The sequence below is a fragment of the Bos grunniens genome, chromosome 11, assembly GCF_055505025.1.
Source record: "Bos grunniens cultivar Pamir isolate PY7600 chromosome 11, Bosgru_T2T1.0, whole genome shotgun sequence".
In the NCBI taxonomy this organism is placed as follows: domain Eukaryota; kingdom Metazoa; phylum Chordata; class Mammalia; order Artiodactyla; family Bovidae; genus Bos; species Bos grunniens.
Window position 1 is genome coordinate 101,231,546 of NC_141175.1, and position 14,822 is coordinate 101,246,367.

General features: G+C 46.9%; 1 protein-coding gene across 3 annotated transcripts in view; it reads left to right on the forward strand.

Moving 5' to 3' along the window:
- The first annotated feature begins 9,863 nt into the window (after positions 1-9,863).
- The window catches only part of CREG2 (cellular repressor of E1A stimulated genes 2), a 38,917-nt gene continuing 33,958 nt past the window's right edge, over positions 9,864-14,822 (forward strand). The window contains exons 1-2 of one of the 3 annotated variants that reach the window (XM_086323886.1): positions 9,864-10,401; positions 13,084-13,253. In XM_086323886.1, the coding sequence (XP_086180012.1) occupies positions 9,994-10,401; positions 13,084-13,253 (578 nt within the window). In that variant the 5' untranslated portion in view covers positions 9,864-9,993. The remainder of the gene's footprint in view (positions 10,402-13,083; positions 13,254-14,822) is intronic. The other 2 variants (XM_086323884.1, XM_086323885.1) reach the window with 2 other exon arrangements.

Sequence of the window (14,822 nt, forward strand, 5' to 3'; positions counted from 1 at the left end):
GAGAGTCCTCGCCAGATATCTGCTGGCCCCTTTATCCTGAACTTCCCAGCTTTCAGAACCATGAAAAATAAATGTCCTTTTTTGAACCACCTAGCCTATGGTATTTTGTTATAGCAGCCCAAACAGACTAAGATAGGCCTTTGTCCCACTTTGAGTGACATTAAGAACTGAGACTGGTCAGTGGACTCGGGTGTGATGCGGACCAGGCTGATCCTTCCATTACAGGATTCCACATCAATATTTCATTTAATAATTTTTACATAGATTATCGCTGCCTATACTGACTGATCCATTCAGTTCTGTTCAGCCACTCAGTCACGTCCAACTCTTTGTGACCCCCACGGACTGCAGCACGCCAGGCTTCCCTGTCCATCACCAACTCCTGGAGCTTGCTCGGACTCATGTCCATCCAGTTGGTGATGCCATCCAACCATCTCAGCCTCTGTCGTCCCCTTCTCTTTTCACCTTCAATCTTTCCCAGCATCAGGGTCTTTTCCAATGAGTCAGTTCTTCGCATCATGTGGCCAAAGTATTGGAGTTTTAGCTTCGGCATCAGTCCTTCCATGAATCAGTTCAGTTCAGTCGCTCAGTCATGTCCGACTCTTTGCGACCCCATGAATCGCAGCACGCCAGGCCTCCCTGTTCATCACCAACTCCCGGAGTTCACTCAGACTCACGTCCATCGAGTCAGTGATGCCATCCAGCCATCTCATCCTCTGTCGTCCCCTTCTCCTCCTGCCCCCAATCCCTCCCAGCATCAGAGTCTTTTCCAATGAGTCAACTCTTCGCATGAGGTGGCCAGAGTACTGGAGTTTCAGCTTTAGCATCATTCCTTCCAAAGAAATCCCAGGGCTGATCTCCTTCAGAATGGACTGGTTGGATCTCCTTGCAGTCCAAGGGACTCTCAAGAGTCTTCTCCAACCACAGTTCAAAAGCATCAATTCTTCGGTGCTCAGCCTTCTTCACAGTCCAACTCTCACATCCATACATGACCACAGGAAAAACCATAGCCTTGACTAGACAGACCTTTGTTGGCAAAGTAATGTCTCTGCTTTTCAATATGCTATCTAGGTTGGTCATAACTTCCCTTCCAAGGAGTAAGCGTCTTTTAATTTCATGGCTGCAGTCAACATCTGCAGTGATTTTGGAGCCCCAAAAAATAAAGTCTGACACTGTTTCCACTGTTTCCCCATCTATTTGCCATGAAGTGATGGGACCGGATGCCATGATCTTAGTTTTCTGAATGTTGAGCTTTAAGCCAACTTTTTCACTCTCCACTTTCACTTTCATCAAGAGGCTCTTTAGTTCCTCTTCACTTTCTGCCATAAGGGTGGTGTCATCTGCATATCTGAGGTTATTGGTATTTCTCCCGGCAATCTTGATTCCAGCCTGTGCTTCTTCCAGTCCAGCGTTTCTCATGATGTACTCTGCATAGAAGTTAAATAAGCAGGGTGACAATATACAGCCTTGACGTACTCCTTTTCCTATTTGGAACCAGTCTGTTGTTCCATGTCCAGTTCTAACTTTTGCTTCCTGACCTGCATACAGATTTCTCAAGAGGCAGGTCAGGTGGTCTGGTATTCCCATCTCTTTCAGAATTTTCCACAGTTTCTTGTGATCCACACAATCAAAGGCTTTGGCATAGTCGATAATGCAGAAATAGATGTTTTTCTGGAACTCTCTTGCTTTTTCCATGATCCAGAGGATGTTGGCAATTTGATCTCTGGTTCCTCTGCCTTTTCTAAAACCAGCTTGAACATCTGGAAGTTCATGGTTCACGTATTGCTGAAGCCTGGCTTGGAGAATTTTGAGCATTTCTTTACTAGCATGTGAGATGAGTGCAATTGTTCGGTGGTTTGAGCATTCTTTGGCATTGCCTTTCTTTGGGATTAGAATGAAAACTGACCTTTTCCAGTCCTGTGGTCACTGCTGAGTTTTCCAAATTTGCTGGCATATTGAGTGCAGCACTTTCACAGCATCATCTTTCAGGATTTGAAATAGCTCAACTGGAATTCCATCCCCTCCACTAGCTTTGTTCGTAGTGATGCTTTCTAAGGCCCACTTGACTTCACATTCCAGGATGTCTGGCTCTAGGTCAGTGATCACACCATCGTGATTATCTTGGTCATGAAGATCTTTTTTGTACAGTTCTTCTGTGTATTCTTGCCACCTTTTCTTAATATCTTCTGCTTCTGTTAGGTCCATACCATTTCTGTCCTTTATCGAGCCCATCTTTGCATGAAATATTCCCTTGGTATCTCTAATTTTCTTGAAGAAATCTCTAGTCTTTCCCATTCTGTTGTTTTCCTGTGTTTCTTTGCATTGATCACTGAGGAAGGCTTTCTTATCTCTTTTTGCTATTCTTTGGAACTCTGCATTCAGATGCTTATATCTTTCCTTTTCTCCTTTGCTTTTCACTTCTCTTCTTTTCACAGCTATTTGTAAGGCCTCCACAGACAGCCATTTTGCTTTTTTGCATTTCTTTTCCATGGGGATGGTCTTGATCCCTGTCTCCTGTGCAATGTCACGAACCTCATTCCATAATTCATCAGGCACTCTATCTATCAGATCTAGGCCCTTAAATCTATTTCTCACTTCCACTGTATAATCATAAGGGATTTGATTTAGGTCACACCTGAATGGTCTAGTGGTTTTCCCTACTTTCTTCAATTTAAGCCTGAATTTGGCAATAAGGAGTTCATGATCTGAGCCACAATGAATATTCAGGACTGATTTCCTTCAGGATGGACTGGTTGGATCTCCTTGCAGTCTAAGGGATTCTCATGAGTCTTCTCCAACACCACAGTTCAAAAGCATCAACTCTTCGACTTTCAGCTTTCTTTATGGTCCAACTCTCACATCTGTACATGACTACTGGAAAAACCATAGCTTTGAGTAGACGGACCTTTGTTGGTTTTTTAATATGCTGTCTAGATTGGTCATAGCTTTTCTTCGAAGGAAGCAGTGTGTTTTAATTCCATGGCTGCGTCACCACCTGCAGTGATTTTGGAGCCCAGAAAAGAAAGTCTGTCACTTGTTTCCACTGTTTCCCCATCTATTTGCCATGAAGTGATGGGACCAGATGCCATGATCTTAGTTTCCTGAATATTGAGTTTTAAGCCAGGTTTTTCACTCTCCTCTTTCACTTTCATCAAGAGGCTCTTTAGTTCCTCTTTGCTTTCTGCCATAAGGGTGGTGTCATCTGCATATCTGAGGTTATTGATATTGCTCCTAGCAATCTTGATTCCAGCTTATGCTTCTTCCAGCCCAGCATTTCTCATGATGCTTAAGTTAAATAAGCAGGGTGACAATATTCAGCCTTGATGTACTCCTTTTCCTATTTGGAACCAGTCTGTTCCATGACCAGTTCTAATTGTTGCTTCTTGACCTGCATACAGATTTCTCAGGAGGCAGGTAAAGTGGTCTGGTATTCCCATCTCTTTAAGAATTTTCCACAGTTTGTTGTGATCCACAAAGTTAAAGGCTTTGCCGTAGTCAATGAAGCAGATGTTTTTCTGGAATTCTCTTGCTTTTTCTATGATCCAATGGATGGTGCAAAATGATGACTTTTTCAATTTTATAATTGTTTCTAACGTATTAGCTGGAGTTCACATAGAAAGCAAATTTTTTCCTCATCAACAATTTGGTTGTTGTTGTTGTTCAGTCCCCTAGTCATACCTGACTCTTTGTGACCCCGTGCATTGCACACGCCAGGCCTCCCTGTCCCTCACCATCTCAGGAAGTTTGCCCAGGTTCATGTCCACTGCATCAGTGATGCCATCCAGCCATCTCATCCTCTGATGCCCTCTTCTCTTCCTGCATTCAATCTTTCCCAGCATCAGAGACTTTCCCAATGAGTCTGCTGTTTGAATCAGCGACCAAAATACCGGAACTTCAGCTTCAGCATCAGTCCTTCCAATGAATATTCAGGGTTGATTTCCTTTAGGATTGACTGGTTTGATCTTGCTGTACAAGGGACTCTCAGGAGTCTTCTCCAGAACAATTTGGTTACCTTGAAGTATAATTCATAGAGGGAAGGCAGGATCAATGCTTGAGTTATTTTTGCTTAAAAAAAAAAAAAAAGTGGGGGAGGGATAAATTGGGAATTTGGGATTGACATATTCACACTAGTGTACATAAAATAGGGAACCAACAAGGACCTACTGCATAGCACAGAAAACTGTTTTCAATATTCTGTAATAACCTAAATGGGAAAAGAATTTGAAAAAGCACAGACAGATGTGTGTGTATAACGAAATCACTTTGCCGTACACCTGAAACTAACACAATGTTGTTAATCAATTGAACTCCAATATAAAATAAAATTTTTAATTGTTTAGAATTATCTGGAAAAAGAAAAAGTTTTTTCAGATTAAGTTGGATGTCCTAACAGTTTCCACTGATGACTAATGAGGGTTTGTTTTCAGTTGTTTCTAATCATTATTAACTCAGAGACGTGTGCACTCTCCACCCAGTTTCCCCCATACTAATTTACATAATTAGATTATAACATCAAAAGCCGGAATTTGCCATGGTGCCGTCTGTGCATATAGCTCTGGGACTTCCTCTCGCCTGTGGGCAACAAACCCCACAGTCAAGAAACAGAACTGTGATTCCGCAGAGCTCCCTCATGCTACAGCTGTTTACAGCCACACACCGTCACCAACCCTCAGCAGCCCGCTGTTTCCCACTCCCACCATTTTGTCCTTTTGAGAATGTTACGGAAATGAAATCACACAATACGTAACCTTTGAGACTAGCTTCTGTTCTCGGCAGGATGCTTTTAAGATCCATCCAAGTGGTTGCATGTATTAATAGTTTCTTTTTAATGCTGAGGGGTATCCCATGGTATGGATACACTGCTGTTCATGCACTTATTGAGGGATATTTGGATTGTTTCCAGTTTGGGGTTATCGTGAATAAAGCTGCTCTGAACAGTGGTGTATATAGGGTTTTGTGGGGAACATTTTTCTATTTCTCTGGGATAAATGCCCAGGAGTGCAATTGCTGGGAAGTATGGTAAATTGATAAATGTAAGTTTAGACTTTTTTTTTTAAAACTGCCATTGTTTTTCGTTTTGATACTTATATTATTCCATCTTTTCCCAGTGGAATATCTTTCAAGTTGCCTCTTTGACATGTTCAATTGGTCTTTTCTAGCTGCTGTTTCTTGAACAAGAACAAGAAAGAAATGTTCTTGACTCAAGAAAACATCCCAGGCTCCTCTTGTAAATCTCCAGCCCCAAACTTTAAATTGTGCTTTGTTACTTTTGACTGTGTGCCTCTTATTGTCCTTAACAAAGTATTCATTAATGGCAAGTGATGGGTAAGCAGCAGACCTACAATCTAATTTCTCCTATTACTAGTCAAATCTGCTTGTAAATATACCAAGGACCAATTTCCGGCAACCAAACCTCACATTATTTGCTAGTAGGGGAATACTTTTCTATAACTACACATACATGATGGTTCAGGATTGTTTACAATACACAAATCTGAAACCTGTGGGAAATGTTACTAAACCACGTAACTGAGCTCCAATTCCATATAGCTCCTTTGCATCATTTAGCGACCTCATGGAGTCATATATTCCCAGTAGGACTATAACATGGCACACACACACACAAAATCACTTTGGAAAATGGTTTGAAAGTGTTTCTTTCTGCTTGGGCTGTCATAACAAAATGTCATAAACTGAGTGACTTAGAAAAGAAATATCTGTCCCTCCTGTGGAGGCTGGAAGTTCAGAGATCGAGGAGTCAGGTTTCTCATGAAGGCTCTCCTCCCGTTTGCAAATATCTGCCTCTGGCTGTGTCTGTACATGGGCTTCCCCGGAACATAGAGTGAGGCAGGGGTACGGGCACTCTGTCTCTTCCTTTTCTTAGAAGGCCATTAAACCCATCACGACCTAATCTAACCCTGCTGCTGCTGCTGCTGCTAAAAGCCCCACTTCCAGATACCATCCCATTACGGGTTAGAACTTCAACATATGAAGGTGGACACAAATATTCAGACCAGAACAGAAAATTCTGTATACAATTAAACATATATCTATTCTAGGACCCAATGATTTCACTCCTAAGTACTTACCCAAAGGAAAGAAAACACATATTCACAAAAAGACTTGTAAAGAGGGCTTATAGCAACTTTAGTCATAATAGATAACACCTGAAAACAATACTAATACCCATCCATTGGAGAGTGGATACGCCAGCTTCCGTGTATTTATGGTATTCATCTAATATACCAGACTGACGGCTTAAACAACGGAAGTTTATTTTCTCATAGTTCTAGAGCCTGGCAAGCACCAGACCAGGTACTAGCTGGTCTGTGAGGCTTGTGGGCTCTCAAAACTGACAGCTGACAACTCAAAGGCTGGAGAACCAGAGGAAGCAATACAGTGGGTCCCAGCCAGAGTCCAAAGGCTCCAGAACCACGAGTGTCCATGTCCAAGGGCAAATGCACATCCCGATCAGGCCGAGAGCAGATCGGTCCTCCCCCTGCTTTCTGTCCTGTCCAGGTCCTCAGTGGATGATGCCCACTGCATCAGTGAGCGCGATGCTCTTTATCCAATCTGATTCAAATGCTAATCTCTCCCAGTAATACCGACACAGCCAGAAGTAACGTTTTACCAGCTATCTGGGCATCTCTTTCTCCAGCGGAGCTGACTCATGAAATTAACCATCACCACAGGCCAAAGACAATTTGTAACACAACACCCAAAAGCGGGAACATACATAGGAAATAAAACGAATTCTTATGAATCAATACAAGAAAACACAGACAACCCAATAAAAACAGATAGGAGGTATTGACAGGCATTTCAAAAAATGAGAGTATCCAACTGACCAACACATGTATGAGAAGGCAATGAGCCACATAAGCCATTAAAATAGAAATGAGTTATCAGGGACTTCTCTGGTGGTCCCAGGATTAAGACTCCACCCTTCCAATGCAAGGAGCACAAGTTCAATGTCTGGTTGAGGAAGGAAGATCCCACATGCTGTGTGGCACAGCCAAAAACCAAAAATCAAACATTAAAAAAAAAAAAGAATTATCATTACTCATCCATAAATTGCAGGGGGCGGTTGAGAACCTAACAGTATATATGCCGATGAGAATATGGAGCAGCAGAAACCACCACACACTAATGGTAGTGATAAACTGATACAACCGTTCAGGAAATCAGTGTGACGTTATATAATAAAGTGAAACACACTCGCCTAGACCGCAACTCCACCGCAAGATACGTTCTCTAGAGAACGCTTGTGTGTGCGCACCTGGGCCTGAGCTTGGCTTCCTCCTAGGAACTGAGTCTAAGAAGCGGACTTGACGTAGGTGCTCGCTTTGGGATGTGGTTCTGCAGAACTGCAGTGGAGGGCACTGGCCAGAATTACGGGGATATGGCGGAAGGAGAGCCACTCCAGGGGAGCATCACTGAGCCGCTTACCACTGTGCGGAACCGGGGCTCGGCCCTGTTGGAGACCCTCCAGGAAACTCTGTAGCGTGACCTTCAGAATCATCCACTTGCAACTTGGAAGTGGGGCGCGTTCATCCTCTGGTTCCTCAACCCACTGGTCAAAGGTTGTCCCGGTGGGGATTAACGTTCTGCAACTGTGTGTCTCCACGTTGCTCAGCCGAGCCCTACTGATGTTCCATGTGGCAGTTGGCACAGAGGCTCTGAGACAGAAAGCAAGGGACATGGACCGCTGAGGCGACCTGATGCTGTCTGTACCCCATTAAACAGTCACCACAGCAACAACCGGAGAAAACAAAGGGGCTGAGGGAAGTGAGAAAGGGTGTGGAAGAAGCCGACACACTGGCATACATGACTGTTCATAGAACTCTGTTCCTGGAAACAAGTCAAATTCCCATCCACCAGTTGTTACGCAGTCGCTCAGTCGTGTCTGACTCGTTGTGACCCCACAGACCGCAGCCCACCAGGCTTCCCTGTGCTTTCCTATCCCCTGGAGTTTGCTCAGACACATGTCCATCAGGTCAGTGATGCCACCCATCAGTCAGAGACTGTTGTTGCATAGTGGTCCTCTCATACAGTCCTCTGTCACACCATCCTGGCCACATTCTCTCCGGCTGCAGGCATTTATTCTCCTTCTATCGGACTGTGCCAGGGTCTCAGTTGACCCACGAGGGATAATCGAGAGTTCGCATGCTCGGTGAAGCATATGAACTTACAGTTGAGACATGTGTGATCCAGTTCCTCAACCAGGGACCAAACTAGGGCCCCCTGCATGGGAGCTGGAAGTCCCAACCACCAGACCCCCAGGAAAGTCCCTCACCTTCATTTTAGTGTATAAGTGCAGGGGTTAATAGTCAGCCGCCTGTTGCTCTGGCTGCCGCTGCTACTGCTAAGTCGCTTCAGTCGTGTCCGACTCTGTGTGACCCCATAGATGGCAGCCTACCAGACTCCCCCGTCCCTGGGATTCTCCAGGCAAGAACACTAGAGGGTGTTGCCATTGCCTTCTCCAAAGCATGAAAGTGAAAAAATACAGTGAAGTCGCTCAGTCCTGTTCGACTCCTAGCGACCCCATGGACTGCAGCCCACCAGGTCCCTCCATCCATGGGATTTTCCAGGCAAGAGTACTGGAGTGGGGTGCCATTGCCTTCTCCATTGCTCTGGCTAAGCCTTGAGAAAATCACCATGGGAAAAGAATGAAAGCAAAATATAGCAATACAGCATAACCCAAATAAAAGTACATCGGGTTGATCAGTTGGGGTCGGCATACCCTGCTAGGCTAAGGAAAAACATAGTGTGGACCTTGGGACGCCGGGTCAGCGTAAGTTCAGAACATTGCTTGTGCGCACACTAAGATGTTTTCCCAAGGCGTATGCAGGTTTATGACCTCCAGCTAGGTGAGAGCCCTTGTACAAGAAAATAACAAAGATAGTTTAAAGTAATCAATAAAATGGGAGATGTGACCGGGGACACAGGAAGCTGACTTTGTAGCACAACAGATACTTCCTGCTTGCCAAGACACTAAATAAAAATGATGTGGGCCCGAGGAACAGGGCTCTGGACCCAAGAGGTCTTGAGTCCCCTGGTCCCATCTTTAAAACTTTAATTCTGTCTCTAGTTTCTTTTCCCCAAACTGTGCGTCGACCACTTGCAATCCCTATCTGCTGAGCTGGACACAACATATAAGTAGTGAGCAATTTGATTATGATTTTAGATGCCCTGCCCTGTGCTCAGTCGTGTCTCATTCTTTTCGACCCCATGGACTGTAGCCCGCCAGGCTCCTCTGTCCATGAAATTCTCCAGGCAAGAATACTGGAGTGGGTTGCCAGTGCCCTCCTCCGGGGTATCTTCCTCACCCAGGGACGGAACTTGCAGGCTCCTGCAGGTGGGTTCTTTACTTCTTGGAGTTTTAGATGAACTGGTGGCAATGCTCTCCTGTCACAGCCAAGTGTAAGACGACCACGGTGCTTACAGAGCAAGAGGACAGGGCCTTGGCCTCAGAAGACTTGGTAAGACTAATCTTACCATCCCCCTTCGCTCAGCTTCCTCCTGGACCAAACGACAACCACCCCTGCCTCTTGTCTATTTCACAGCACGTAGCGCTTGCTTCACGCCACACACTGGCTTAAACCTCTCCAAACATTAACCGCTTTCATCCTCCCATCCCTCACCCCCGCGATGGTAAATACTGTTTTCTGTGTTTCCTAATGAAGGAACCGGGCACAGAGAGGTTACGTGACTCGGTAGGGCCGCACAGTTGGTGAGTGGAGGGGTGCGCTGAGCCGGGACCTCAACGGCCCCGCGTCTGGCTGGAGAACGCTGTGCCATCCACCCGGAAAAGAAGCGCAGCCCAGGCCAGGCGCGCAGGGAGGACTGCGCACCGCGGCTGCAGTGCGTGCGGGAGCCCCACCTCCCAGCGCAGCGCGCGGCTGCGAGGACCGCCCGGGGCCCCACCCGGGCACCTGCGGCGGGGGCCGCGCGTCCCTCTCGGGGTCCCCGGGGCCCCGCGCGCTCCGCAAGATGTCGCGGCGCCGCGGCCGGCGGCCCGGGCCCCGCCTGTCCTGGCTGCTGTGGTGTGGCGCCCTGCTGTCCCCGGCCGCGGGCTACGTGATCGTGAGCTCCGTGTCCTGGGCCGTCACCAACGAGGTGGACGAGGAGCTGGACGGAGCCTCCACGGAGGAGACGCTGCCCGCGCTGCTGGGGGACTCGGGCAGCCTCTGGCAGCGGAGCTTCCCGGCCTCGGCGCACAAGGAGGACGCACACCTGCCTCCCCCGGAGGGCGCCGCCCGCGCCAGGTCGCCCCCCGCGCCGCCCGGGATGTTCTCCTACCCGCGCGAGGGCGGCACGAGGCTGCGCCCGGGCATCGCCCGCTTTCTGGCCCACGCCAGCGCCTGGGGCTGTCTGGCCACCGTGTCCGCCCATGAGAAGGTAAGCCGCCCCCGCCGGAGCCGCGTGCAGGGGAGTGCCTGGCGCGCCCAGGGGACCCGGAGAGCCTGGGGCCACTCCCGTGCTCCGATCCAGGTCTAGCAGACGCCAGCGGGGGTCTGGATCGGGGTGGACAGCGTGTAATTAATGAAAGCAGATTTTGCTTCGGTTACCCGGGCAAACCGGGGGCGGGGGCGGCGGGGTGCGAGAGGAAGGACGACAAGCAGGCTTCCTGCCAGGTGGATGAGGACCGAAGCGCGGTCTTGAAATGGCCAAAGAGGGGGTGCAAATCACCACGCCTGACCAGAGACCTGGACAAAAGACGCCAGAGCCGCCTTTGGCATCACCAAGCCGCACAGCCAGCCCCTCCCCGCATCCAGCCCCATTCCCGCCCACCGACCGGAATTGCCCTGTCCCCTGCTGACGCCAGAACAGTGGTTTCGGTGGAAATTTACATTTAAAACAATGGCATTTGAGAACCGTTCTGGAAAGGAGGCTTCCTGTGCCGAAGCTGTGAGTGCCGGAGCGACAGCGCTGTCACCAGCTGCAGCTCTCCTCCTTCAGTTCACAGGCTATTTTATTCACCTGTTAGACATGATTCCACCTGAAGCTGAAATAACATGGACACTTGATGAGGATGTAGCGTTCCTGCGTGAGCACCCTCCGTAAAGCTTTTAGGGCTGTTGAGATAGATGTAAGGAGTCCAGTGGTGGTCCAGTGGTTGGGACTTGGCCTTCCCCTGCAAGGGGTGTGGTTCCGTCCCTGATGGGCAGCTAAGATCCCACCTGCCTTGCGCCCAAAAAGACAAAAAACCGAAGTAATATTGTAACAAATTCAGTAAGTAAAAACGGTCCACTTAAAAAAAAAAAAAAACTTAAAGAGACCTATGGCAAAAACGATCACAATATTGTAAAGTAATTATCCTCCAATTAAAATAAATTAATACAATTTTAAAAAGAGATAGTTGTAAGGGTTTTATTACAGGGCAGTAATTTGAACCCCTATTTATTTAATGCAAAAAAATTTATTTTATTATGACATTTGTAGGTCATGGGGTAGGGCAGCGGGGGAAGGTTCTGGGCCCAGATCCGGGTCTCACCAGCTCTGAAGCTATGACTAAGTCACTGGGTCCTTCTCTTCGCTTTTCTCATCTATGAAAGTGTGTTGGACTAGGTAGTTCTGAAGGTCCTTTTATGCTTTGGAAAAAAAAAGAATCTAAATGACAACTTTATTCTGATGATGGAGATGATCTTAACGTCTCTCGCAGCCTTCAAATAGTTTTCCACAGCAATATCTTATGCTCCTAAGACACACCTTCAGAGGATATGAAGCTGATCTTGGTTTAAAACATAGATCCCTCCCAACAATTAAAAGTCTAATGCCAAAGTATTCAAAGATATTATGACTTTCAACATCCCTTTTCTTAGCCTTGTTAGTAGTTCCCTTTTCCACTATTGACATTTACACCAAGCCCAATAAATTCAGAGAACTTTCACTGCATGCCTGGCATGTGTGCCCAGCATGACCAGCCAGTGTGTGAATCAGTTCAGTTCAGTCGCTCAGGTGTATCCGACTCTTTGCAACCCCATCACAAAGTTTGTGAATGACAGCTGAAAACAGGATCTGGTAATGACATGTTACCATTTTGTAGGATTTCTTCAAAGGTTAAAGCCACCCCTTATCATAATTCTACATACTGTTGTTAAGTGATACTTCAAAGACAGCCCCCGAGTGCTGAGCTAAGTAACGATGAGAATCACACTCTATAAAGGGTAAAGGTCGTGATGCTGGACCCAGCAGGGCTTGGGAAAAACCTGAGAAATATTTGTGTGTATGTCTGAGAATCTCACCTGCTGTACTGAATGATCGTGAACAGAAATTGCTTTTGCATGCTTCTGTGTCTCCCTTGAAGCTAATAGGGTAAGAAACAAATTCCCTTAAGTTACTGAATTATATGACTGAAATATTACTTACTACAATAAAATATGTGAGTGATAAGTGAGGAAGTGGTAGAACCCTAAAGGAAACTATAACAGAAAGTTCCTGAATTCCAAAGACCAGGTAAGATGTGAGGTTTAAATTCTATCCCCAGAGTTGCCAAAAATTTGGGGCAGGTGGTGAAGGCAGTGGGATTCCTGGGGCAGCTTGTGAGAAAGGTCTTTGGTATCCCTCCACCCCTCCATGAATTTCATTGCCTTTCCCCCAAATAACTTTCAATTTAATAGAGTGGTTTTTTAATTAGTTTTTTATTTTGTCCCTTAATTTTTTGGTTTGTTTTGGGCCATACCACATGGCATGTGAGATCTCAGTTCCCGGACCAGGGATCGAACCTGGGCCCCCATGTGGAAGCATGGAGTCCTAACCACTAGACCACGAGGGAAGTCACAATACAGTGTGTTTGCTGTTTTTCTGAAGCTTCAAGAAGAATTCCCTCACCACTCCCCATCCACAGGCGCCACTGCTAAGCTCCTCTGTAGAAATCATGAAGCCATCAACGGGTAAAGGGGATAGATTGGGAACCACTCTGCCTGGGTTTATGACCTGTCAAAACCGTGGTGATGTCATGCTGCTGTTGCATCCCCGATGCTCTGTTTTCTGGTCAGAGACACAGACTTAGCTCCCAGCTCAAGTCAGTCCACAGCCCTGTATTGAAAAGGCCCTTTTTTTCCCCTTGATGTTTGTTAGATCCCAGGCCTGCCATTTGGGACCTGCCTGCCCATCAGTGATGGCCCCTTCGACAACAGTACTGGGATTCCTTTCTTCTATGTGACACCCAAGGACCTCCTGGTGGCCGATCTGATGAAGAACCCCATGGCCTCGCTCCTGCTGCCAGAATCTGAAGGAGAGTTCTGCAGGTAGGCAAGGGCCTGGCCTCCGTCACCCAGCTCCTCTACACAAGGCAGGGAGGTTGTGGCGTTCATGGGGCCCTGAGATGCAAAGCCATTCCTCACCACTCGGCCAGGGCTGTTTCTGGTCCCGGCTCTGGGTCTCACCAGGCTCCAAGACTGGCCGAGGCCCTGGGGTCTCCATGCTGCTTTCATCATCTACGGAATTAAGTGATGAACTAGGTAGTTTTGAAGGTTCTTTTTTGTTTTGAAAAAAATTATCAAAGCAACAGCTTTATCCCGAGGATGGCAGTTATTGTAACCACTTAGGCAGCTCCCAAATGGTTTTTCATGTTTCTGTTTTATGTCCCTAAGACACACCTTTGGAAGACATGAAACTGAAATGTGAAGCTGATCTTGGTTTAAAATACAGATCATTTCAAGCAATTGAAAGTCTAGTGCTGGGGGGATTTCCCTGGTGGTCCACAGGCTAAGACTCTGAATTCCCAATGCAGGGGGCCTGGCTTTGATCCCTGGTCGGGGAACTACATCCCACATGCCACAGCTAAGACCCAGCACAGGCAAATAAATAAACAAATAAATAAAATATTTTAAAATATATATTTTTAAAGTCTAATGCTAGGGACTTCCCTCGTGGTTCAGCGGTTAAGACTCTGTGCTTCTAACACAGGGGGTACAGTTTGATCCCCAGTTAGGGAACTAAGATCCCACCATGCCAAGGTGCACGGCCAAAAAAACCTATAAAAGTCCAGTGCCAGTGTGTTCCAGATACATTGGCAACATATGTTGTAAGAACGTATTATAAGCCGTGGAATCAGATGGATAGAATTCTGCCATTCATGTGGTGTGTGATTTGGGGCACAAAGTTATTGAACTTTGGGAGCCTCCATTTCCTCATCTGTGAAATGGAAATAGCAATTTCTACCTCCTAGGGTGATGGGGAGGGTTGGAAAGATTTGAGTGTCTTGCACACCACGGCTGAGTAAATGATAGCTCTTGTTGTGATGGCAAAGGTGGAGGTGGGGAGGAGAGGGTGGGGAAGGAAGAGCCAGTGGTTTGTTCCCCAGGAACAGCCTGCCTGAAGTCTATTTCGTGTTTTTCTACCTGCCCCCATGAGGTATGCGCGATGAAGACCCAGAGTCCCTAAAATCACTTTCTCAAAAACTTTCTAGGGACTTCCCTGGTGGCCCAGTGGCTAAGGCTCTACACTCCCAGTGCAGGGGGCCCGTGTCTGATCCCTGCTCAGGGAACTAGACCCCACATGCTAAAACGAAAAGACTTAGCACAGAGGAATAAATAAATAAATATTTTAAAATAAATAAACACTTCTTTTTTAAAAGACAACTCTCTAAAAGAAAGGACAGTTAGGCAGAAATGGAACACTGTAACACCTTTGTCTGAACTAAAAATGTGGTGCTGCTAGGGAGATGTCTGCACCCAGCTAGCTCCTGAAGGGTGGTGCATGGAAGGGACACCCCCGCAGGAGGAGCAGAGGTGGCGGGAGACCTCGGGAGAGTCCCTTTGCCCCCGGAGCCTCACTTGTCTTCACCTGTAATGTAGTGATGCTTTGGGAACTCA